The sequence below is a fragment of the Balaenoptera physalus genome (assembly GCF_965194825.1).
Source record: "Balaenoptera physalus genome assembly, chromosome: 8".
Classification (NCBI taxonomy): Eukaryota; Metazoa; Chordata; class Mammalia; order Artiodactyla; family Balaenopteridae; genus Balaenoptera; species Balaenoptera physalus.
Window position 1 is genome coordinate 8,662,552 of NC_138887.1, and position 24,105 is coordinate 8,686,656.

The window sequence follows — 24,105 nt, forward strand, 5'->3', positions numbered from 1 at the left end:
AGCCTCATCCACCAGAGGGCAGACAGCAGAAGGAAGAAGAAATAAAATCCTGCAGCCTGTGGAAAAAAAACCACATTCACAGAAAGATAGACAAGATGAAAAGGCAGAGGGCTATGTACCAGATGAAGGAACAAGATAAAATCCCAGAAAAACAACTAAATGAAGTGGAGATAGGCAACCTTCCAGAAAAAGAATTCAGAATAATGATAGTGAAGATGATCCAGGACCTCAGAAAAAGAATGGAGGCAAAGATCGAGAAGATGCAAGAAATGTTTAACAAAGACCTAGAAGAATTAAAGAACAAACACCTAGAAGAATTAAGGAACTAACAAACAGAGATGAACAATACAATAACTGAAATGAAAAATACACTAGAAGGAATCAATAGCAGAATAACCGAGGCAGAAGAATGGATAAGTGACCTGTAAGACAGAATGGTGGAATTCACTGCTGCGGAACAGAATAAAGAAAAAAGAATAAAAAGAAATGAAGACAGCCTAAGAGACCTATGGGACAACATTAAACACACCAATGTTCTCATTACAGGGGTCCCAGAAGGAGAACAGAGAGAGAAAGGACCCAAGAAAATATTTGAAGAGATTATAGTCGAAAACTTCCCTAACACGGGAAAGGAAATAGCCACCCAAGTCCAGGAAGCACAGAGAGTCCCAGGCAGGATAAACCCAAGGAGAAACACGCTGAGACATATAGTAATCAAACTGACAAAAATTAAACACAAAGAAAAATTATTAAAAGCACAAGGGAAAAATGACAAATAATATACAAAGGAACTCCCATAAGGTTAACAGCTGATTTCTCAGCAGAAACTCTACAAACCAGAAGGGAGTGGCACAATATATTTAAAGTGATGAAAGGGAAGAACTTACAACCAAGATTACTCTACCTGGCAAGGATCTCATTCAGATCCAACAGAGAAATCTAAAGCTTTACAGACAAGCAAAAGCTAAAAGAATTCAGCATCACCAAACGAGCTCTACAACAAATGCTAAAGGAACTTCACTAAGTGGGACACACAAGAGAAGAAAAGGACCTACAAACACAAACCCAAAACAATTAAGAAAATGGTAATAGGAACATACATATCGATAATTACGTTAAATGTGAATGGATTAAATGCTCCAAACAAAAGACACAGGCTCACTGAATGGATATAAAAACAAGACCCATCTATATGCTGTCTATAAGAGACCCACTTCAGACCTAGGGACACATACAGACTGAAAGTGAGGGGATGGAAAAAGATATTCCATGCAAATGGAAATCAAAAGAAAGCTGGAGTAGCAATACTCATATCAGATAAATAGACTTTAAAATAAAGAATGTTACAAGAGACAAGGAAGGACACTACATAATGATCAAGGGATCAATCCAAGAAGAAGATATAACAATTATAAATATATATGCACCTAACATGGTAGCACCTCAATACATATGGCAAATGCTAACAGCTATAAAAGAGGAAATCGGCAGTAACACAATAATAGTGGGGGACTTTAACACCTCACTTACACCAATGGACAGATCATCCAGACAGAAAATTAATAAGGAAACTCAAGCTTTAAATGACACAATAGACCAAACAAATTTAATTGATATTTATAGGACATTGATCTGAAAATAGCAGATTACACTTTCTTCTCAAGTGCACATGGAACATTCTCCAGGATAGATCACATTTTGGGTCACAAATCAAGCCTCGGTAAATTTAAGAAAAATGAAATCATATCAAGCATCTTTTCCGACCACAACACTATGATATTAGAAATCAATTACAGGGGAAAAAAACGTTAAAAACACAAACATATGCAGACTAAACAATACGTTACTAAATAACCAAGAGATCACTGAAGAAATCAAAAAGGAAGTCAAAAAATACCTAGAGACAAATGACAACGAAGACACGACAATCCAAAACCTATGGGATGCAGCAAAAGCAGTTCTAAGAGGGAAGTTTATAGCAATACAATCCTACCTCAAGAAACAAGAAAAATCTCAGGTAAACAATCTAACCTTACACTTAAAGGAACCAGAGAAAGAAGAACAAACAAAACCCAAAGTTAGTAGAAGGAAAGAAATCATAAAGATCAGAGCAGAAATAAATGAAATAGACACAAAGAAAACAATAGCAAAGATCAATAAAACTTAAAGCTGGTTCTTTGAGAAGATAAACAAAATTGATAAACCTTTATCCAAACTCATCAAGAAAAAGAGGGAGAGGACTCAAATCAATAAAATTAGAAATGAAAAAGAAGTTACAATGAACACCACAGAAATACAAAGCATCATAAGAGACTACAAGCAACTCTATGTCAATAAAATGGACAACCTGGAAGAAATGGACAAATTCTTAGAAAGGTATAACCTTCCAAGACTGAACCAGGAAGTAATAGAAAATATGAACAGACCAATCACAAGTAATGACATTGAAACTGTGATTAAAAATCTTCCAACAAACAGAAGTCCAGGACCAGATGGTTTCACAGGTGAATTCTATCAAACATTTAGAGAAGAGCTAACACCCACCCTTCTCAAACTCTTGAAAAAAATTGCAGAGGAAGGAACATTCCAAAACTCATTCCACGAGGCCACCATCACCCTGATACCAAAACCAGACAAAGATACTACAAAAAAAGAAAATTACCCACCAATATCACTGATGAATATAGATGCAAAAATCCTCAACAAAATACTAGCAAACAGAATCCAACAACACATTAAAAGGATGATACACCATGATCAATTGGGATTTATCCCAGGGATGCAAGGATTCTTCAATATACGCAAATCAACCAATGTGATATGCCATATTAACAAATTGAAGAATAAAAACCATATGATCACCTCAATAGATGCAGAAAAAGCTTTTGACAAAATTCAACACCCATTTATGATAAAAACTCTCCAGAAAGTGGGCATAAAAGGAATCGACCTCAACATAATAAAGGCCATATATGACAAACCCACAGCAAACATCATTCTCAATTGGTGAAAACCTGAAAGCATTTCCTCTAAGATCAGGAAAAAGACAAGGATGTCCACTCTCGCCACTATTATTCAACATATTTTTGGAAGTCCTAGCTAGCCATGGCAATCAGAGAAGAAAAAGAAATAAACAAAATATAAATTGGAAAAGAAGAAGTATAACTGTCACTGTTTGCAGATGACATGATACTATACATAGAGAATCCTAAAGATGCCACCAGAAAACTACTAGAGCTACTAGTAGTTTACCAAATCAATGAATTTGGTAAAGTTGCAGGATACAAAATTAATGCACAGAAATCTCTTGCATTCCTATACACTAACAACGAAAGATCAGAAAGAGAAATTAAGGAAGCAATCCCATTCACTACTGCAACAAAAAGAATAAAATACCTAGGGATAAACCTACCTAAGGAGGTAAAAGACCTGTACTCAGAAAACTATAAGACACTGATGAAAGAAATCAAAGATGACACAAACAAATGGAGAGATATACCATGGTCTTGGATTGGAAGACTCAATATTGTGAAAATAACTATACTATCCAAAGCAATCTACAGATTCAATGCAATCCTTATTAAATTACCAATGGCAATTTTTACAGAACTAGAACAAAAAATCTTAAAATTTGTATGGAGACAAAATAGCCAAATAGCCAAAGCAATCTTGAGGGAAAAAAATGGAGCTGGAGGAATCAGACTCCCTGACTTCAGACTATACTACAAAGCTACAGTCATCAAGACAATATGGTACTGGCACAAAAACAGAAATATAGATCAACGGAACAGGATAGAAAGCTCAGAGATAAACCCACGCACCTATGGTCAACTAATCTATGACAAAGGAGGTAAGGATATACAATGGAGAAAAGACAGTCTCTTCAATAAGTGGTGCTGGGAAAACTGGACAGCTACATGTAAAAGAATGAAATTAGAACACTCCCTAACACCAGACACAAAAATAAACTCCAAATGGATTAAAGACCTAAATGTAAGACCGGACACTATAAAACTCTTAGAGGAAAACATAGGAAGAACACTCTTTGACATAAACCGCAGCAAGATCTTTTTTGACCCACCTCCTAGAGTAATGGATATAAAAACAAAAATAAACAAATGGGACCTAATGAAACTTAAAAGCTTTTGCACAGCAAAGGAAACTATAAACAAGACGAAAAGACAACCCTCAGAATGGGAGAAAATATTTGCAAATGAATCAAAGGACAAAGGATTGATCTCCAAAATATATGAACAGCTCATGCAGCTCAATATTAAAAAAACAAAGAACCCAATCCAAAAATGGGCAGAAGCCCTAAATAGACATTTCTCCAAAGAAGACATACAGATGGCCAAGAGGCACATGAACAGCTGCTCAACATCACTAATTATTAGAGAAATGCAAATCAAAACTACTATTAGGTATGACCTCACACCAGTTAGAATGGGCATCATATCAGAAAATCTACAAACAACAAATGCTGAAGAGGGTGTGGAGAATAGGGAACCCTCTTGCACTGCTGGTGGGAATGTAAATTGATACAGCCACTATGGAGAACAGTATGGAGGTTCCTTAAAAAACTAAAAATAGACCTACCATATGACCCAGCAATCCCACTACTGGGCATATACCCACAGAAAACCATAATTCAAAAAGACACATGCACCCCAATGTTCACTGCAGTACTATTTACAATAGCCAGGTGATGGAAGCTACCTAAATGCCCATCAACAGACGAATGGATAAAGAAGATGTGGTACATATATACAATGGGATACTACTCAGCCATAAAAAGGAACGAAATTGGGTCATTTGTAGAGACGTAGATGGACCCAAGGACTGTCAAAGAGACTGAAGTAAGTCAGAAAGAGAAAAACAAGTATCAGATATTAACACATATATGTGGAATCTAGAAAAATGGTACATACAGATGAACTGGTTTGCAAGGCAGAAATAGAGACACAGATGTAGAGAACAAACGTATGGACACCAAGGGGGAAAGTGGCAGGGCGGGGGAGCGGGTGGTGGAGGTGGGATGAATTGGGAGATTGGGATTGACATATATACAGTAATATGTATAAAATCGATAACTAGCAAGAACCTGCTGTATAAAAAAATAAATAAAATAAAATTCAAAAAAAAAAAAAAGATGTGGTACATATATACAATGGCCTATTAGTCAGCCATAAAAAAGAATGAAATAATGTCATTTGCAGCAACATGGCTGGACCTAGAGATTATCATACTAAATCAGTCAGACAGAGAAAGAAAGATATCACTTATATGTGGAATCTTAAAAAACAATACAAATGAACTTATTTACAAAACAGCAATAGACCCACAGACATAGAAAACAAACTTATGGTTACCAAAGGGGAAGGGGGGGAGGGATAAATTGGGAGTTTGGGATTAACATAGACACACTACTATATATAAAATAGATAATCAACAAGGACCTAATGTATAGCACACGGAACTCTACTCAATATTTTATAATAACCTATGTGGGAAAAGAATCTGAAAAAAGTAGATATATATGTATGTATAAGTGAATCACTTTGCTGTACACCTGAAACTAGCACAACATTGTAAATCAACTATACTTCAGTAAAAATAAATACTCTTTTTTTAAGAAAGTGATTTTTTGAAGAAAGTGGGAAAGGAAGATATTCGAAAGGAGATGGAGAGGAGAGAAAAATAGACAGAAAGAAAAGGAAGATTCAGAAACACACAAGAACGGCCCCCACGTCGATTTTTCCAGTACTTCAGGCGATGTATTTAAGGGGAGAGGACTCTTGAAGAGTCACTTCTGGGATCCCGGGGAGGTGACGAAGGTAAGGACACCAAGCTCAAGGGCCTCTTAGCACCGCAGACTCCCCAACAGCGCCGATGATGCTGGCGTGGGGAAACGTTCAGTGCACAGCCCCAGGAGACGTGTTCTTTATACTTGTGTATGTGTGTGCCAGCACACTTATACACACACATCCACACGCACACATACACACATACGCACACACATCAAGTGCACACACGTGCACACGGTGTGTACAGAGACATATAGGCATGAGTCCACACACAGTCCACGTGAATGCAAATCCACACACATGTATATACCCACACACAGACATGCACGCACACACACATATACGCACATATACATTTGCACACATGCCCCACATATCCACAAACACACACGTGTACAGACACATACAAATGCGCACATGCATGTGCACATACAACACACACATGCCCACATGCACAAGAGTGCACACAGCCTCACAGACACATATCTCCCACACTCATACACCACCCACAGACAAAGCCACCCACTGATCCACACACATGATCTAAACATACACACGCCATCTGTTTCTAAGTGATAGCCGACTTGTACAGTAAATACTAGGCGTCATTATAATACCTATAAATGGAAATGTGTGTGTGCATTTTTACATGTACAGTCTGTACTTAATGCCTTGTATTTACGATAATAGTAGCATCTCGTTTATAAACCCATCCCATCCACCCCACCCCGGGAAAACAAGCCTCCGCCGTCAGCACTTTGGTAAAGCACAGGAGTCCGGGTGCTCCCGGCGAAAGGCCCCGCCCAGGGCTCTTGGAGCATCCTCGTGGCCCCAGGACCGCAGCAGAGGAAACGCCGCCGAGAGGGGTGAGCCCGGGACACGCAGGTGACGGTAGCTGGGGCAGTGGGAAGCCACCCGGCTCCCTCCAAGCCTCTAGGTCACAGGGGACGGTGCTGCCGCCCCAGCAGGCCTGGCAGGAGCCGGGCAGGGCGCTCTCTCTGCAGCCTCAGGCCAAGCTGCGGGTGTCAGGCTCACACGGTGACCATCACTTCCCAGCAACTCAGCCCCTTCCAGCGGCACCAAGCCCAGCTCTCCTCTGCCTCCACTGAGGCCTGCAAAGCCTCCTGGGCGTCTCGTCCACAGCCCCGTACCTCATGTCACCAACAGGGAAACCGAGGCCCAGGGATGACCAAGGGTGCAGTTCTTCTGCCTCTGTTCCCACGGTGCTCCTCCGCAGCTGTCCCCTCTCCTCCGACCGGCCGAGGGGGCTGGTCCACAGAGACAGAGGGGCCAGCGGGGGCCTGAGGCCCCTACCCGACTCCCAGGCGGGCCAGGCTGGGCCTCACTCCCAGTGCCCTCGGTGAGAAGGCTGTGCGGCTCCGTGCCCCCCGCCCCGGGCCCCCCACGTCCCTCGGGGCGAGACCCCGGGCACTGACCTGCTTCTCATTCTCGTCCTCCAGCCTCAGCCGGTCCTCGATGCAGTTCCGGGCCTGCAGGAAGGCCTTCCTCTGGGAGCGCTCAGCCAGGATCCGCACGAAGACCCCGTACATGTTCACGCCAAGGAAGAGCAGGGCGTTGGCACCGAGCTGGAGGGGAGAGAACATTGCAGAGGGCTACACACAGGGGCCCAGCTCAGCAGAGGCTCCTACGCGTCCTCCGACCACCAGCCCATGAAATGACCACACCAGCCAGACCCACAGTGCCAAGCCGGTTTCACACGGCCACGAGCCAGGCCTCATCCCTCACCCTGTGCAGGGGTCACCTGTGCTATAAGCTTGTCACGTAATGGAACAGTAGGAAAGGATGCAAGGTGTGTCCCCCAAAACTCACGTGGAAGTCCTGACCCCTAACCCCCCAGAGTGGGCCTGTATTTGGAGACAGGGTCTTTCAAGAGGTAATCAAGTTAAAGTGAGGCCATTAGGCTGGGCCCTAATCCAACATGACTGGTGTCCTTATAATAAGAGGAGATCAGGACACAGACACGCACGGAGGGAAGACAATGTGAGGACACAGGGAGAAGACGGCCGTCGACACGCCAAGAAGAAAGTCTTCGGGAGAAACCAGCCTCCAGAACTGTGAGAAGTAATGTCTGTTGTTAAAGCCACCCAGTCTGGGCACTTTGTTACAACAGCCCGAGGAAACCATTACACCTGGAAGTTTTGAACGTGAAGACAGAGTGGTTATTCCCACAAAGGCAACATGGAAAGCTCTGGAGAGAAGCAGTGAAGGAGAGTTGATTAAAAAGAAAGAGTGGCATTTGGGTATGAAGTGAACACCTGCGATGCATGTATGAAGATAGAGAAAACGCAGTGTCCCTCCAACGTCCCTGGGTTCTCACTCCGCGTCAACAGACAAGAAGCAAGAAAGGGGCCCGGCCGAGAAGGACCCCTCCAGGGCAGCCATGGCTCAGACTCGAGGCTGGGACCTGCTCGACCAGGAAAGGACGCAGCGTGCGGGGGTTAAGATAGGGAGCCCGAGGACGGCGGTGTTTTACCGCTTCCTGCTTTCACCTGCCTAAACCCAAGTCCAGTCCAGACCGCCCAGGACTGAGCTTGGGGGTTTCACAGGAACCCGTGATGGATGAAGTTCGCACCGCACAGAGTGGCAGACGTGGGGGAGGATCAGACCTCACGCCCCCTGCTCGGCCTCCTCAGCGGGTCTGTCCCTACCTCCCGTGGCCACAGGGTCCAGGGCCAGACAGGGGTGCCTCGCACGGGCCAGCAGGACCCCAGCACATCCCCCTGGGGCCCCCAGGCCACTAAGAGAGAGAGAAGACACCCACCCACCTCCCTGGGGGGCTGCGGTGCTTACAGGCCTTATACAAACTGCTGCCCCCAGTCGCTGCAAAAATAGATGATTCTGTGTCTGATTAAACTCCAGCATTTCCTGCAGGTTCTGCTGCCCATGGATTAACCAGAAACACTCCCCGCCCAGGACTGACTGCCACCAACAACTACACAGGACAACAGACACAGTGGCAGGTGGAACAGCAGTCTGCGGTCAGAGGGCTCCTGCGAGAGGCCAGGCAGGGACGGGCAAGGCAGCCCGAACGGGGTGAGCTGAGGGACAGGGAGGGGGGAGAGCCGGGAGGTCGTGGTCGGCGGTGACGTCCAGCTAGAGACACAAGAGCTGCTCACGGGAGGGGACAGGCCGAGGGACCGGAATCTGCAGGACCCCAGCACACAGTGGTCACCTCCCTAAACCCCCCAGGAGGGGAGTGAACTCCCAGCGAGCGCAGCAGGGACGGCTTGCCTCACGTACACTTGGCAAAGAGGAGGGACACACGCTTACACCTCACACAGATCGTGTGCAAAACATGCTCCTGCAAATCACCTCCCGGATCCTGCCTCTGCCGCCCAGAGAAAGGGACGGCCATCCTGAGAGGGGTCTAAGAGAGTGGCCGCAAGTCCTATAAAAATGGTGCCCACTGTCACCCAGAACACCTCATTGTGACCTGACCATCTCCACGTGACCTGGACGTCTCCGTGTGACCCGACCATCTCCATGGGACCCTGATCATCTTTGCTGTGCCCCTGAACACCTCCAAATCGGAGCGTCCCGCTAGCCGGAGCGTGCACGCTTTAACCCGGTGCGGGGCTGGAACACAAATGCATCTTCAACGCCCGTGCCCCCTCTCACAGGCACAGTAGCCGGCACTGGCTGCACCTAGGTGCACCACACTGGCCCCCGTACCAGGCAGTGCTTTCTGTGTCTAAAGAACCATCTGCTGTATTTTGGGATCAGCTCATGCCAATCTGTTGATGAAGGCACTTTTCTGGTGGCAACGGGAAGACCAGCATATATGAAACAATAAATTGTAGTTTGGTGGAGTCAATATTTAAATGCGTACTGAGCATGTTTAAAACGCCCACAGGCAGTAGTGAACACGTTTCTAAAAATTCAAACAATAGTCTTTGCACAAAATGCGGTTCTCTCCCAGCAGACCCTTAATCACCTGCGGCTTCTGCACGCCCCTCCCAGCCTCTATTTAAGGTTTTGAACATGCGGAACACAGAACACACAGGACACCTCTCCCGAGATGCCCTCCAGCCCATCAGCCCCACAGCTTCCGTGACCCCTGCAGTGAAACCCCCAGCTGTCACTGTTGAGCAGAGTACACAGTCGGGTGGAGAACAAGAAGTCCAACTGAGGGGCCAGGCGCCCAGGGTCAGCTCAGCACAGGGTGCAGGACGCCACAGGTCACACCTGGCAGATGCGGCCTTTCCAGAAATCAGGGCCTCAGGTGGCCGGCGGCAGAAACGGGAAAGTGCGGGTCCCTACTGAGGTCTGGGCAGAGAGGTGAGGCATGGGCTGGGGGCAGAAGGGCCAGCAGAGACTGGGCAGTTTGGTCAAGGGAAAAATCAGGAGCAGAGTGGGAGCGGGCTGGGTCACCGGGAGCCCCACCTTGTCACCTCCTCTACACCCACCTGCCTCACACCTTCCCTTCACTCCGGCCATGGTGACCCCCCAGGGACACCGAGGCCCAGCTGGGTGGTCACTGAGTACCTAGCTGCCCTGCCACGCCGTCTGAGCTGCTCCCATGGAAAACAGCCCCATGGCACACCCCACAGCTGGAGTCTGGCGGGCAGGGTGAGGCGGAAGCAGCGATCTGGGGAGCGGGCGGGTCTCCCCTGCCTGGTGCTCTGCATTCACGTTCACACACCCACGGTGCTTCCACGCTCCCCAGCGATCTTCCCGCAGGAGAGCAGAAGAGGAGGCCGTCCGCAAGACTGCAAAGCTGCTGGCACACCTGCCCCCCTGCATTCGCACACACCCCCAGATCAGCAGCCACGGTGACGGGCACACAGCAGCGACAAGAGGCGGAGCCCCTGCCCCCATGGGGCACAGAAAGGTTTCAAGACTGGCTTCCTAATCAGTGATCAGGGACGAAGGTGACAAGGCAGAGAGAAACTGGCCCAGAGGTCACCTGCGGCGGGTGTAGCCTAGAGGGGGCGTTGGTTCACACCGGCAGAAGGAGCGGTGATGGGGGAAACAGGCTGAGAGGGTTCTGAGCTCGGGGAAGGGTACGTGCTGGGGTGGAGGCTGAGTGCCACACCCCAGAGCACGTGGCCGCGGGACCACAGGGCGTCCTGGTAGTGCCAAGCCCTCACCAACCCCACCGGCATCCCTGCCAGCACTACACACACAGAGGCCCTGAGCAAGGGCAGGGCCCCCGCTGCAGAGGCCGCGGCACACCCAGCAGCCCCGCACACCTGGCCTCCCTGTACCTGCCCGCACCTGGCCTCAGCATCCAGGCCCCCGAGGACCTTCCCACAGCCCACGCTGCCCTGGATGCCAGGGCCCTGCCAGGACCTCAGTCCTGCACCTTTCCCACCCTTGGAAGGCTTGCCCTTCGAGCTCTCTTCCTTCTCCAGCTGAAACTGCACAGCCCAACAGGACAGCCCCCTGCCCCTCACACCCTGGAGTCGAAGCCAGCTCCGCGCACAAGCCTGTGCCTGGGGCGCTCCTCCGGCCGCAAGGGAATCCTCGTCTGTCCCTCCTCGCCCGGGGACCTCCCTCTGCCCAGCCCAGCCGGCCCCACTGCCCACTGCCCGCGGGGCCCCCTCTCCCCTCCAGCTGGGACCTCCCACTTCCAACCGTCATCCTCGGTAGCAAGCGTGTGATTACTTCTTTCCCCTGAAAATGAGACCCTTCTCTTGACTCCTCTTCCTCTCCCAAGGCTGCCCATCTTTCTCCCCTTTCCAGCAAAACTCCTGAAAAGGCCTCACCTCATCCCTGCCTGGGCTGCACCCCAGGCTGCCTTCCCTTCCACAGCTGCCCTGGGCGGTCTGGGACCAGGTCGGGGCCACCTTCACATCCTGAGCCCAGGCTCAGGTCCCAGTGCCCAGCCCACCATCAGCTCCCCTCCCCTGGCCCCTTCCCCAGCCTCCTCCGGTCCATGCCTCACACCTGGACCCCTCTCTGCCCCAAACTCCACCCCTCACGGTGTCTCATCCACACTCACCTTGGGAGCCCAGCCCTGTGCCAAAGACCCCGAATTGACACCTTCAGCTTGGACCAGCCAGCCGTGCCCCTCCCCAGCCCATGCACGTCTCCAGCTCAGCCCTGCATGGGACAGACCCTGGCAGGACCCCTGGTCACCCCCAGCACTCACCCCAGTGGCCTCTCCCACCTCAGCTGACCCGGGCCCCTGGAAGCCTCTCAGGCCTGGGCCCACTTCCCCCACCAGCAAATCCTCCCGGCTCCGTCTCCAACAGACGGGGCGCTGACACCCCGCTGCCGACCGCTGCTTGGCTGCCGAGCCACCTCCTACCCCACCCCGTGCTCCTCCCAGCCCTGCAGGCTCCCCGCACGGTCCTCTGCTCCGAACCCCCGGCCCGGAGTCTTCCTGCGCCCAAAGCCCTCCGTGGCCCAGGCCAGATGCCCCTACATCCTGTCCTCCTCGTGTCCCCCTGGCCTGGCCTGCTTTCTTAGGGCCTCTGCCCTGCGTCCCTGGGTGGAACCCCTTTCCCACACAGCCTCCAGGGCCTCCACTCACTTGTCACCTTCTCAGAACAGCTTACCTGACCCCTGTGTCTAAAAACGCACACACTCCCACCTGGGCTTTGAGTATTCTCCCACTGACCAGTTCCGTTTCTTTCCTTCTTCCTTTCCTTCTATTGCTTTTAGCAGTTACCGTCTCCCAACACGTTATAACATTAACTCACCTGTCACCTTCCCTGCCTGCTGTCTGCCCCTCGAGGGGCCTCAGTCTGTCAGGTCCAGGACTGATCCGGGAGCCTGGAATAGAGCCTCTCGTATCGTAGCAGGTGCCCTGGTATTTGTTGAATGAATAACTGAGGACACAGGGGTGGTGAGGTGGCTGGGCCCCGGCACATTGCTGGAAAGGGACGGAGGGAGGACTGACACGCAGACACCTGCGCTGCCACCTGCACTGCCCGACCTCTCTCCACGCTGTCTCGGACGAGACCCGGTAAGACTGTGTCCCAACTCTCAGATCCATCGTCAGATGGGCAGTGGGGAGGGACCCCAGCTTTTCCACGATCAAGAGAGGCACATAAGAGGCCAGGCATCAGGCTTCCCTGGTGGCGCAGTGGTTAAGAATCCGCCTGCCAATGCACGGGACACGTTCGAGCCCTGGTCCAGGAAGATCCCACATGCCGCGGAGCAACTAAGCCCGTGCGCCACAACTACTGAGCCTGCGCTCCAGAGCCCGCGAGCCACAACTACTGAGCCCACGTGCCACAACTACTGAAGCCCGTGCGCCTAGAGCCCGTGCTCCGCAACAAGAGAAGCCACCGCAATGAGAAGCCCGCGCACCGCAACGAAGAGTAGCCCCCGCTCGCCGCAGCTAGAGAAAGCCTACGCACAGCAACGAAGACCCAACACAGCCAAAAATAAAAACAAGTAAACAAATAAATTTATTTTAAAAAATGGATCAAAGATCTAAATATAAGAGCTAGACTGGGGAAAATATTTTTTAAAAAAACAAAGAGGCAAGGCATCAACGTGTCCTAGTGTCTGAAAGTGACGTGGCTTCTGGGGCAGGCTGAGCTGGTGGGAGCTGCTGGGACACAGCCCACAGACACATGCACATGTGGACCAGGTCACGCAGCCCGGGGAACTGCGCTGGAGCACGCAGAGCAGGCCTGGCAGGTGCATCCCCCTCCCAAGCCCTTGCCCTGCAGGCCCCGTGACCTGGGCAGACGGCCAGCAGGGGAAGCACTGCAGGGAAAAGGATGAGATCACCTGGCGACAGGTGTGCATGGCCACGGCAGCTCATCAGCCTCTGCCCATGGGGCAGGCAGCCAACCCCACCCCACAGTGGGCACTGGGGGTCCCCCGGCCCCTTGGGAAGGCTGGTGTAGAGCGGGAAGAAGCCGGCACCGCGCAGCGGGTGGGCGCCTGGGGCCCTGGTCACCGGTCAACATGAACTGTCCAGATGTCCCCTGTGGCAGGCAGGGCTCTCCCGTCCCGGCCACTCCAGGTCCCAGAGGGCCAGGCGAGCCTTGCCAGGGCTGGGAGGAGATGAGCTCTGAGGCTGGATTGAAAACAAACAGGCCTGGTCTGGCACGTGGAATGGAGGCCTTTTCTGAGTCCACAGTGACCACAAAGCTACAGAACCAGCCAGGAGGCTAAGGCCACCACCTGGAGGGCACAGAGGGGAGGGGGGCTAAACCTTCTGTCTGTGTCCCCTCATCCGAGTGGCCCCGCTGGGGACTTCCGGGGCACCCACCCTGTCGGTCGGACGTGTGTTCAGAATCACTGATTCAGTGACTGCAGGAAACCACGACGAAGCGCATCTTTCTCTTAACCGTGACGTATCGATGGTACTCGCAGCACTTACCAATATCTTGCCACTCTTGTGACACAGGGCAAAGACTTGGAGGGAGAACTCCTCATCAAGCGTTTACATCCCTGCAGTCGGCCCGCACTCAGGAAGGCACACAACTGCCCTCCAGCCGGAGGGCCCTCGCCCGCTGCCCCGCAAACCCCACGCACCCCGCGGATGGAATCACATGCCCGGGTCTTGGCTAGTTTCTCAGGCAGGGCCGGGAGCCCGCGTCAAGTGAGCGTCTCCTGCGCGCCAGGAGTTCTAAACACCGCCGGCACTTCACCGTCCCACGTCCCTGCTCCCTCCCTGGCACGCCACCCTACAGCTCATTCAAGACCCTCACCTTCCACTCTGGCCCCCAGGCCCCGCTGCGCTGCCCTCAGCTCTCCCCCTGCCGCTCAGCACGAGGCCACGGCAGCTTTGCTTCCTGCACAACCAACAGGGCTCACTGCCCCCCACCCCTTTACACGCACTGAACGTCGCATCGTTGTGGATTTTACATGAGAGGCTGTGAGATCAGTAACTTAACCAAGGAGAACCCATCGTTCGGGACTCTAGGGGCTATGGGAGGAGGGCGGGGCTACCTTTACCAGGAGGCAGAAGGTAAACCGCCGGGAGACCACACGAGCAGGGACTGCTACAAACTGAAGCAAAGGTGGCACCATGCAGGCCCCAAGCAGACCCTGGGCAGGTGGGCAAGCCCGGAAATGAGGCCTGCCATTTATGGGGAGGACACGGGCGTAGAGAGGTTAAATCTCCCCGAGGTCCCAAGGCCAGGACGTCCCAAACACAGGCACGTAACTCCAGGGCCCGCCAGGCCACGGGCACATCTCTGGATCCAGGCCTTGGGTGGATGGGCCTTGGGGGCTCTGCACGGGTGGTGGCAGTCATGAGCTTCAGGGCTGCCGGGCTTGTGGCTGGTCGGGGCATGGCCGGGGCTTCACCCGCCCCTCGTCCTCCACACAAGGCCCAGGGCAGGTGGGGCTGAGTGTCCAGTGGGAAGTGTGGAAGGTGGGGGCAGGGCAAGGGCAGCAGGACGCTCTCAGGGCAGCGGGGTTTCAGGACAAGGACCCCATCACAGGTGCCAGGGAGTCAGGGAGTGGCTGCGACACGGGCAGAACGTGAGCCGACTGTTGAGACGGCAGCAGAGACCCTGGGCACTGGCTGGACACAGGGACCCAGAAGGGCCAGCCCTGGGGGAGGGGGCGGGGCCACTGGAGCCACGAGAGCCCGCGTGAGGGGACCCTCGGAAAGGCCTGCACGGGAGGAAGTGAAGGGTGGACCCCAGCCCTTGAAATTAAAACTATAGTTGAGAAGAACAGAAACCTCCCTTTTGGGATTTTCCCATCATCTTAGCTTCCTTCCTGCCATCTTTGGGGTGAGATTACAAACAGGAATGGGGAGCCCCTGGGGGGCATAAAAGAGCCAGTGTGTGTGTGTGTGTGTGTGTGTGTGTGTGTGTGTGTGTGTGCGTGTGTCAAGGTGACTGACCAGTCAGTCAGTCCTCATCTGCCAGCGTCCTGGGTCTCTCACACACACACACACACACACACACACACACACACACACCCCTGCCATGTGTGTGGTCAGCACCCCTCCCAGGTACAATGGCGAGGCCAAGGGCTGCTAGTCTGCCCAGCAGAAAGACGCTCCCCCTGCCCCCGTCCACCGCTGGCCACTGCATCCCTCGCTGGGCTCCGCTGGAGCCCACTCAGGGGGAAGCAGCTGTTCTCCCTCTGCCCCGCGTAGCTCACCTCCCCACTGCTCTCAGCTGCTAATCTGTCCTGTGAGGAGGGACTATGGCCGCGGCTAGGGGATCTGAGTGGCACCCTCGCAAACAAAGCCCACACTCCACCACACTCCGCTGCAGACCACCTGCGGGCCCTTCATCCGCAGGAAAACCACACACCCTCCCCACCCCTGCAGTGAGCTGGGAGCTGCCCCCCACTCCAGCAGCACCCATCAAAGGGATTCCTTAAAATGGGATCACTGGGGGGAAGGGACGCTTCAGGGAGACTGGGGGAGGGCGTCTGCCAACCAGCTGTCACCCCACCCTGGGAACCCCCAGGGCCCTCCCACCTGGAGCCCCCCTGATGTGAACCATTAGGACCAGGCGTCCCCCCACCTGCACTTTGCCAGACGGGAGCTTCCTCACACGCCCAACGCATCTACTGACCCAAACCTGCCACCCCCGAGGTTTCCCCAGGGTTCAGGAGTTTTCATTTTCCCCACGAAGCTCTCTTGGACTTCCCTGGCGGTCCAGTGGTTAAGGCTCCGCACTTCCACTGCAGGGGGCACGGGTTCAACCCCTGGTCAGGGAACTAAGATCCCACATGCCTCGTGGCGTAGCAAAAAAAAAAGAAACAAGTCCTCCCATGAAGCTCTCTGAACTCGCGGCCTGGCCGGAGGTGCCCGGAAGACGGCGACCACAGGGTTTAGCACCTGCTGTGCAGAAACCACAAGGGAGACAGGCCGGGGGTCACCGTGAGCGTCTCAGAGATGCAGGTGACCACGGGCTGAGGGATGGAGAGTCAGGGGAGGAGGCATCGGGAGGCATCACCCGCCACGGCTGCAGCAGTGATCCCATCTGGGGCCAGTCCAGCCCGGCTGCACTCCCGGTGAGCCCATGGGGCACTGACATCACTCACGGCCCAGCACAGGAAGGAGCGAGCGGCAGATCACCCTTTGGGCTCTCCGGGAAGGCCCCAAGACAACACCTGGGCCAGGGGAGCTAGCAGCCAGTCGGGGCAGAATTGCCCAGCCCAGGGGAGCCCACGCCTTCTTGCCACGGACGGCAGTCGGCAGCTCTGGAACTGTGCCCGGGCACCTCTAAGGCCCGCGTGGGAAACGGCCACTTGGCCCGGGAAAGACTTGTGCCACGTCTCAGTGCCCCTCAGCGGACCTCCTCCCAGGCGGGGACCTCCAAGGGGCTCCCACTCCAGGGGGACCCTCCAGCACTGGACACTAGCCAAATGGACATCTCTTTGGCGTGGTGAGACAGCAATCCAGAAGAAACCCCCTCCTCCGGAGCCCGACCACTGGCTTCTGGGCTCCGAGGCTGGGCCGGGGCTGGCACACAGGTGACCAGCAGGACCACACCCGGCCTGGGGCTGCTTTCCCCGGGGATGATGGCACCAGGACCGCTGCAGCTCTCACAGCCCCAGCCAAGGGGCTGCTCGGGGCCTGGTCCCCACGTGGACCCAGGAGTGTGGTCTGCACTGCACCTCTTCCCTAAGGGAGACCCCACGCTGGCGCCAATTCCACAGGGCCCAGGCGGGTGGGGCATAATCCCACCTGGCCAAGAGTCCCCCAGCACAGTGACCACGCCGAGTGTAGACACAGGGCCCAGCCTCGCCCCTGGGACCCTTGCCCCCCAAACTCCCCATCTCATAAGGGGCCATCTCAGAACGGGGAGCTGAGCTGAGAGACAGAGCCAAGCACCCCGTTGGTGCTGAAGCACACGTGGGCTGAGTTTCAGACATTCACACCCCCCGACCCTCTGTTCCCCAGTGGAATTACACTGGGCTGGGCTTCCCCCAAAGGCTTCTCTGCAGCGTGCTTGGTCAGCCCCAAGTATGTAAAGACAGAAGAAGCCAAACAGGGAAAGCACAAAGCTCCTGGGTCAGACCTGGACCACCCAGAGGGCCCCGCCCCATCCCCAAAGGGCCTCAGGAAGGAAGGGCAGACACTTTAGATTTACAAGCTGGGCAGTTAAACAGGAAAAGCAGCCACCTGACGTGTGCCCCTGGTGTCCTCAGAGGGACCCTTCATAAGGGGAAATAACACACACACACACCACAAAGAAAAAAACAAGAATTTTAAAAGGTTCATGGCAATTTGGAAAAGAGTTCAAATATCACCAGAAGATCGTCCCCCGGTCACTGCACCCACACCCCCGGTCGCTGCTCTCACACTCCCGTGGTCTCCAGGACAACGTCCCACCTCCACGGCAGGCCTGAGACCCAAGGAGCCCCACGCTCTGCCCACTTTCCCAGGCCGGCCGCTCACCTGTCCCCCTTCCCGCATCCACGTACAGAGCATGTCGCCCCCAAATGCCCCCACGGCCCATGCAGCGCGCAGCTCTGGGGAGACCACGCTCGTCCCTCGGCGCTGCTGCCGCTCACTGATGCCTCTGCCCGCAAGGGTTCCCCTCCTTTCACTCGGCGGCCTCCTGACCCCCCCCAATCCCGAGGCACCCCAAGATCACCGCTATTTAGCATTCAAACTCCTCCACTGAACTTGATCCATTTTCAATCTGCCGCCGCCCAGACTGTCCCCAGCACGGGACTCAAGGGCCCGTCCTGCAGAGAAGCCAGGTGTGCGGACTCAAGGGTGCGGCTCCAAGGACGTCCTTCTCACAGTCACAGAGGGCAGTGCGGCCACGAGACAAGGAGGGAGCTGCTGCCCAGCGCACCCACCCCCCCGCTCCACCACCCCCTGACTCCCCACACGCCCCCCACCCCACCCTGCAGAGCCGCTGTGCGTTCGGTCTGTGGGCCAGGCCCCAAGACCCCTGGGTCCCTCTCACCTCCTTTCCCAGAGTGCTCAAAGGGGGACCCATTCATTCCCACCTCCGCTCGGTCACCGCCAGCCGGGTGGTGCGCTTGCCATCTTTTCAAGCATAGCTGGAAAAATTGCTAAAAACCGAAAAAATTGCTCTGTTTTCGAATTAACAGAAGTATTTTAGGGCTACCACCTACCATCTTTCGAAAGAAGAAGGACAGAATGTTGATAACTGTGGGAGCTGAGGGCTTCTACCCAAGAAATCACCACGCTGGTCCCTCTACCCTTGTGTATGATCGAAGTTTCCGTAATAAAAATAAAATAAAAACAAGTTATTTTTTTAAAAGATTCTCATGGGCTCTTGTGAGCTCCTGCCATTGGGTTTCTAAGCCCCAAGGCCGAGGCCCGCTTGGTTGTGGTCGCCACACCTAGGCAGGGGCAGGGGGACCCAGGCGCAGTGCTATGTAACCCTCGGCATCTTCATCAAGGGCACCTCCTGGTGTTGGGGTCCCGGCTCACCCCACCTGCTGGTGCACAAGTGAGCTGGGCCACAGGACCGTGTGCCTCCAAGTCCCACCCACCCGTCCACAGCACCTGCAGTATTTCAGCGCCTCCGTTCACCTTTACACACCTGGACACCAACTCTATCCACAAAGAGGGTCTCACCCCACTGCCCATTTCTGAGCCTTGAACAAAGTGGACTGCAGAAAAGGGTCCACTGCACAGGGTGCCCCAGGGACACAGCGAGTGCCCAGGAACCACTTGTGATTCCTGCAGGTAAGGATGTGCTTTAAAATAAAGCAGCAGGGGCTTCCCTGGTGGCACAGTGGTTAAGAATCCGCCTGCCAATGCGGGGGACACGCGATCGAGCCCTGGGCCAGGAAGATCTCACATGCCGCGGAGTAACGAAGCCCGTGCGCCACAACTACTGAGCCGGCACTCTAGAGCCCCCGAGCCACAACTACTGAGCCCGCGTGCCTAGGGCCCGTGCTCTGCAACAAGAGAAGCCACTGCAATGAGAAGCCTGCGCACCGCAACAAAGAGCAGCCCCCGCTCGCCGCAACTAGAGAAAGCCCGCGCACAGCAACGAAGACCCAACGCAGCCAAAAATAAATAAATAAAATAAATAAATTTTTAAAAAAATAAAATAAAGCATTAGAGATATTTCCAAATCCTTAAGCTAAACCTGTGATTCTCCAAATGTGCTCACTGAGCTTCTCATCCACGCAGCAGGGCACATGTGTTTGGGAAAGCAGCCCTCTTGCAAAACAAGTTCAAAAAAGCACACATTTCAGATCCCCTTGGCCACGGTTGATTCAGGAGGCAACGCCTTCTCTTAACAAGAGAGTGTTTCTCCCATAAGGAAACTAGGCAAAGGCACTAAGAAAATGCACTAACGATTTCACAGAAGGCCATCACTCCAGTACATCACTCCAGCACAAGGCTCCCCCTCCCACCAATGCCCACGACCAAGCTCTCCCAGCAGCAGTGGGCAGAGTGTCCCAGAGCGGACGCCTCCCTCAGATGCCCACATGCAGCACGAGACTGCCACTGCAGATGTGGGAAGCACCCTTGGAAGAATGCAGTCTCACACGGGCTCATCAGGCAGCTGCTGAGAAGGGCGCTAGGGGGACAGTGCACGGGACAGGAGGCCACACAGGAGGGCCGGCCAGAGGGCCAGGGTCCCAGGCACGGCCTGGGTTCAAGGGGGCAGGCCCTGCTGTGGTCGGTCACTCTCCTTGTCCAGAGTGTGGCATCTGACATCCCCCAACCTGGGCACATGGTGCCTTGGGCCCCACACGAGCCACTGCGTGAACAAAGAGGCCCATCCATCCGTCAGACTCAGCTGTGCTCCCGGAAAGCCGGGGTCTACTTCAGCAAAGGAAAAGCTGCACCCTGATATAGTTACTCTGTACTTCAGAATCAAACTAGAAAGCTGCCTCCCGAGTGGGAACGTGCCCACAGGGAGGGCTTCCCCCTCTGCAGGGCGTGGACTGCAGGAGCGAGCACCAGCATGTCCAGGGACCCTGACGCACCACGGATGGGAGTCCCGTCCCCAGGGCCCCTCTCCTGGGCATCCTGCCCCCCTGCACCCGGATCCCTCACCCGGGCATCCCCTCCACCTGCCTGCACGAGGGGCCCCTCACCTGCGATCCCTCATAAGCACCCTGGTTCTGGGCCTGCAGCAGCCCCGCTGCCCACAGGATCCCCACAGGCTGCGAGCGCCTGGCCAGGCCCCCTTCCAAGCTGCACTGCCCACCTCGGCGAGTGCCCCCAACTCCAGACCTGGACACACAACGGCCCTGCTCGCTGTCCCTGTGCCCAGGCTGCGGGCCCTCAGATCTCAGACCCTGTGCCAAGCCCGACGCAAGGCAGGTGCTGGGTTCTGAAAGAAGAGCGGGTGGCCTCAAACCCAGACACCCAGGCTCTGCAGGTCCGGGGTGGGACTCAGGGCTCTGGACGCCACCAACACATGCACACCCACGTGAACACACTCACATCCCTGCACACCAGGATGCACGCACATGTGTACACAGGGCACCTACGTGTGCACACACATGCACATACATTACACGTGTCCCTGGCAGCGGCAGCCAGAGGCCTGTGTGCGCCTCTGTGCGCGCGCACACGTCCACAACACGCGCAGGTGCGCGCAGAGGCCCCAGCCCCAGAGCTGCGTGCCTGCTCGGCACAGCCCCGCCCAGAGGACCCTGGCAGCTCGGTATCAAGGCAGATCCCACCGCTCTCCAATCCAAGAAGACAGGGTCCAGGACGGAAGGGGACAGAGCAGGATCCAGGGAGGACGAAGACAGGAGGGGCGCAGACGCGGCAGTGAGGGGCAGCCTGCAGTGGGTGGGGAGGCCGCGTCAGCCCCACGCCACGCCCCGCACGTGGACGTGAGCCCAAGGAAGCGCAGCCTGCCCTGCCTGGACTGACGCAAAGCAGACAGAGGGCAGAGGGACACAGCCGGTGGGGGTCCCAGCCCTTGTCACTCGTCCCCAAGGCTCTCAGTCCTACACGCACGGCCCCCTCACCCGACCTCCCCACCTGGGCAGAGCCTGGGGCCTGGTCTCATTTCATGCACTGGTTGTGGAGTTGGAGGGCCCCAGGCCCCATTTCCCTCGGGGGAGACACGTCCACCCAGAAAACAGTAAAAATAATCAGAGTGTGTTGCGTGAACATGTGTGAGCGCGCCTGTGAGTGTGCATGTGGGTGTGTTCCTATGTGAGTGTGCAAGGGTGTGTGTTTATGTGTGCATGCATGTACACACGTGTGAGAGCACGTGCGTACAAGTGGGAATGTGTGTGAGCGTGAGTGCTTGTACGTGCATTTGTGTGGGTGTGAGTGTGCACTCAAGTGTGTTTGTATGTGTGCATGCACATGCGTGTGAGAGAGATGACGGACCACATATGACTCACATCCTCACACATGGCGGAACCCAGCACTTAGGGGCGGGAAGGTCTTTTCTGCCTGCCTGGCTCAGCCTCTCGGTGCAAACTAAGGTGCCTGCAGTCCGGGAACAGGGTCTCACCCAGAGGTGCAGGGGCGGGGTGGTGGCCCAGGCCTCCTGGCTGCCATGCGGCCCTTCCTGCCCCACCGCCAGCCCCTGCGCAGCCTGGCACATGGACAAGTGAAGCCCTGGCCCTGGGGAGGCCTCAGCACAGACACAGCCCTCTGGCTGCCACTGCCAGGGACCCAAGCTGGGCTGTGCTACGGCAGGGCTCCCAACAGCACACCGGCCGGAAGCGATGGAAACACCCAAAGGGCACAGTCTGGACAGACGGCCTGCCACCGGCATCCTGCGCGTCTCTTTCAGCGTTTGACCAAGACCAGACACACGGTCACCGAGGTAGGGAAAACTCGTAGGTCACAGGCTACGCTCAATTTGTGATGACAAGAGGACACTCCCACTTCACTGGGTGCTGGCCCCACGCTGCGGGGAAGCCACGGTCCCAGAGGGCCACCTGCACCTACACAACCACGGGCGTGACCTCGGAGGAAACTGAGGCACAGGGTAAGTCCCCTGCCCACGGCACCACAGCTCGGAGCAGAGCCCCCGCGGTGCTGGGAATTCTGACCCACCCCATCTGAGTCAGGAAATGATCCGAGGATATTTCTGGGCTCCAAGCCTGCAGGAACACAGAGCCGGCAGGAGACCTGTCAACCCAGGGGCTGGGCCCTGACCCCCTGGACCTCACAGATGTGAGGGGAGAAGGGCATCACCCCAGAACCACTGTGAGCCCCTGGAAAGGGCAGCGGGTGGGGACGTTTCCCCACAGGACCCACCTGAGGGACACCTCCAAATATTCCTTGTGGCCCGAGCCCCTGGGCCTCCCCCCACCTGCCCTTTCTTCCACGCCCTCCTCCCTGGCCCCATGGTGACCAGCTCAGTCCCTCAGGCAGCCCCCTGCAGCCCCAGGGCCCAGCAGCCCCTTGGCCTCATCTGTCCAGGACCTGGGCTGGAGGCACTGCCCTCAGGAGGTCCCCCTGAGCCCCCTGTCTGCCTTGTCCCCTTCCCATGCCTCCGAAGGTCACACACACTCCCCCCAGCACAGACTGCAGTTCCAGTTGTTGATTGGGGTCCCCAAAGACTCACTTCCTGGGGGGCAGGTGGTCTGGTCCCCTAGCTCGGGGCCTGGCACCCAAACGTGGATCACAGAACTGTCCAGAGAAGGTGCCCCAGCCCGGGCAGCTGCAGAGGCTTCACAGCCATGTCTGCTCCGCCTGGTCCCCGGCCCTTCCACCAGGTCCACCGGGGGGCCAGACTCCAGCACGTGGACAGTCCGGGGGTCCTGTGGCCACAGAGGAAAGCCTGGGGCCCACAGGACCGCCCAGAGGGGGAACAGGTGGGAACCCTCGCCCGATGCCAGGACGGTTCCCCCTCACCCAGGCCCCACGTCCCTAGTTCCTGCTGCCCTGGTGTAGGCAGCTCTAGGTGCTTCTTACCGTTGGAGCAGGCTGCCCTGGGGGGAGGATGGCACAGCTGTGATGGAAACAGACCAGGTTTAAGGGAGGGGACCGCCCATCACACAAGGGGGTGGGGGAATCAGGTGTTCCCTGGGGGATGCCCACTGGACGTGAACCTGGAGGCCTGGAGGAGGCACTGGACACTGCCCAAGGCTCCGGGACCAGCCGGGCTGTAATGTGCAGGGGGTGGGAAGCCGGGGCAGTGAGAACGGGAGCTGTGGGGCTGAGCCCTGCCCAGTGACGGGAGGCCTGGGGGAAGAGCGTCCAGCCGAGGACAAGCCACCTCCTGCCTCCCTGCTTCAGCCCCGGCCAGGGCAGCACTGGGGCAGCCAAGGCCGGTGAGCAAACGGGTGATGGGATCCAGCCAGGGCAGGGGAGGGAGAGGGAGGTACCAGTAGGGGGCAGTCGGGAGGCTGGGGGGTGACGTGCAGCAGGAGAGGGGCCCCACCTAGGAAAGAGCCCAGCCAGAGGAGAAGGGGCCCCGCCGGGGTGAGGGGCCGGCTGTGAGGCACGGCTGCAGAGGCGGGCTGGTCA

General features: G+C 55.1%; 1 protein-coding gene across 3 annotated transcripts in view; it reads right to left on the reverse strand.

Moving 5' to 3' along the window:
- ADCY1 (adenylate cyclase 1) overlaps positions 1-24,105 on the reverse strand; it is a gene marked incomplete at its 5' end in the record, with an annotated part of 434,017 nt that overhangs the window by 405,287 nt on the left and 4,625 nt on the right. For all 3 annotated transcript variants that reach the window (XR_014266353.1, XM_082471511.1, XM_082471512.1), the window contains one exon: positions 7,241-7,390. Coding sequence is in view for 2 of the 3 variants with exons in the window: in XM_082471511.1 (XP_082327637.1) it covers positions 7,241-7,390 (150 nt within the window). The remainder of the gene's footprint in view (positions 1-7,240; positions 7,391-24,105) is intronic.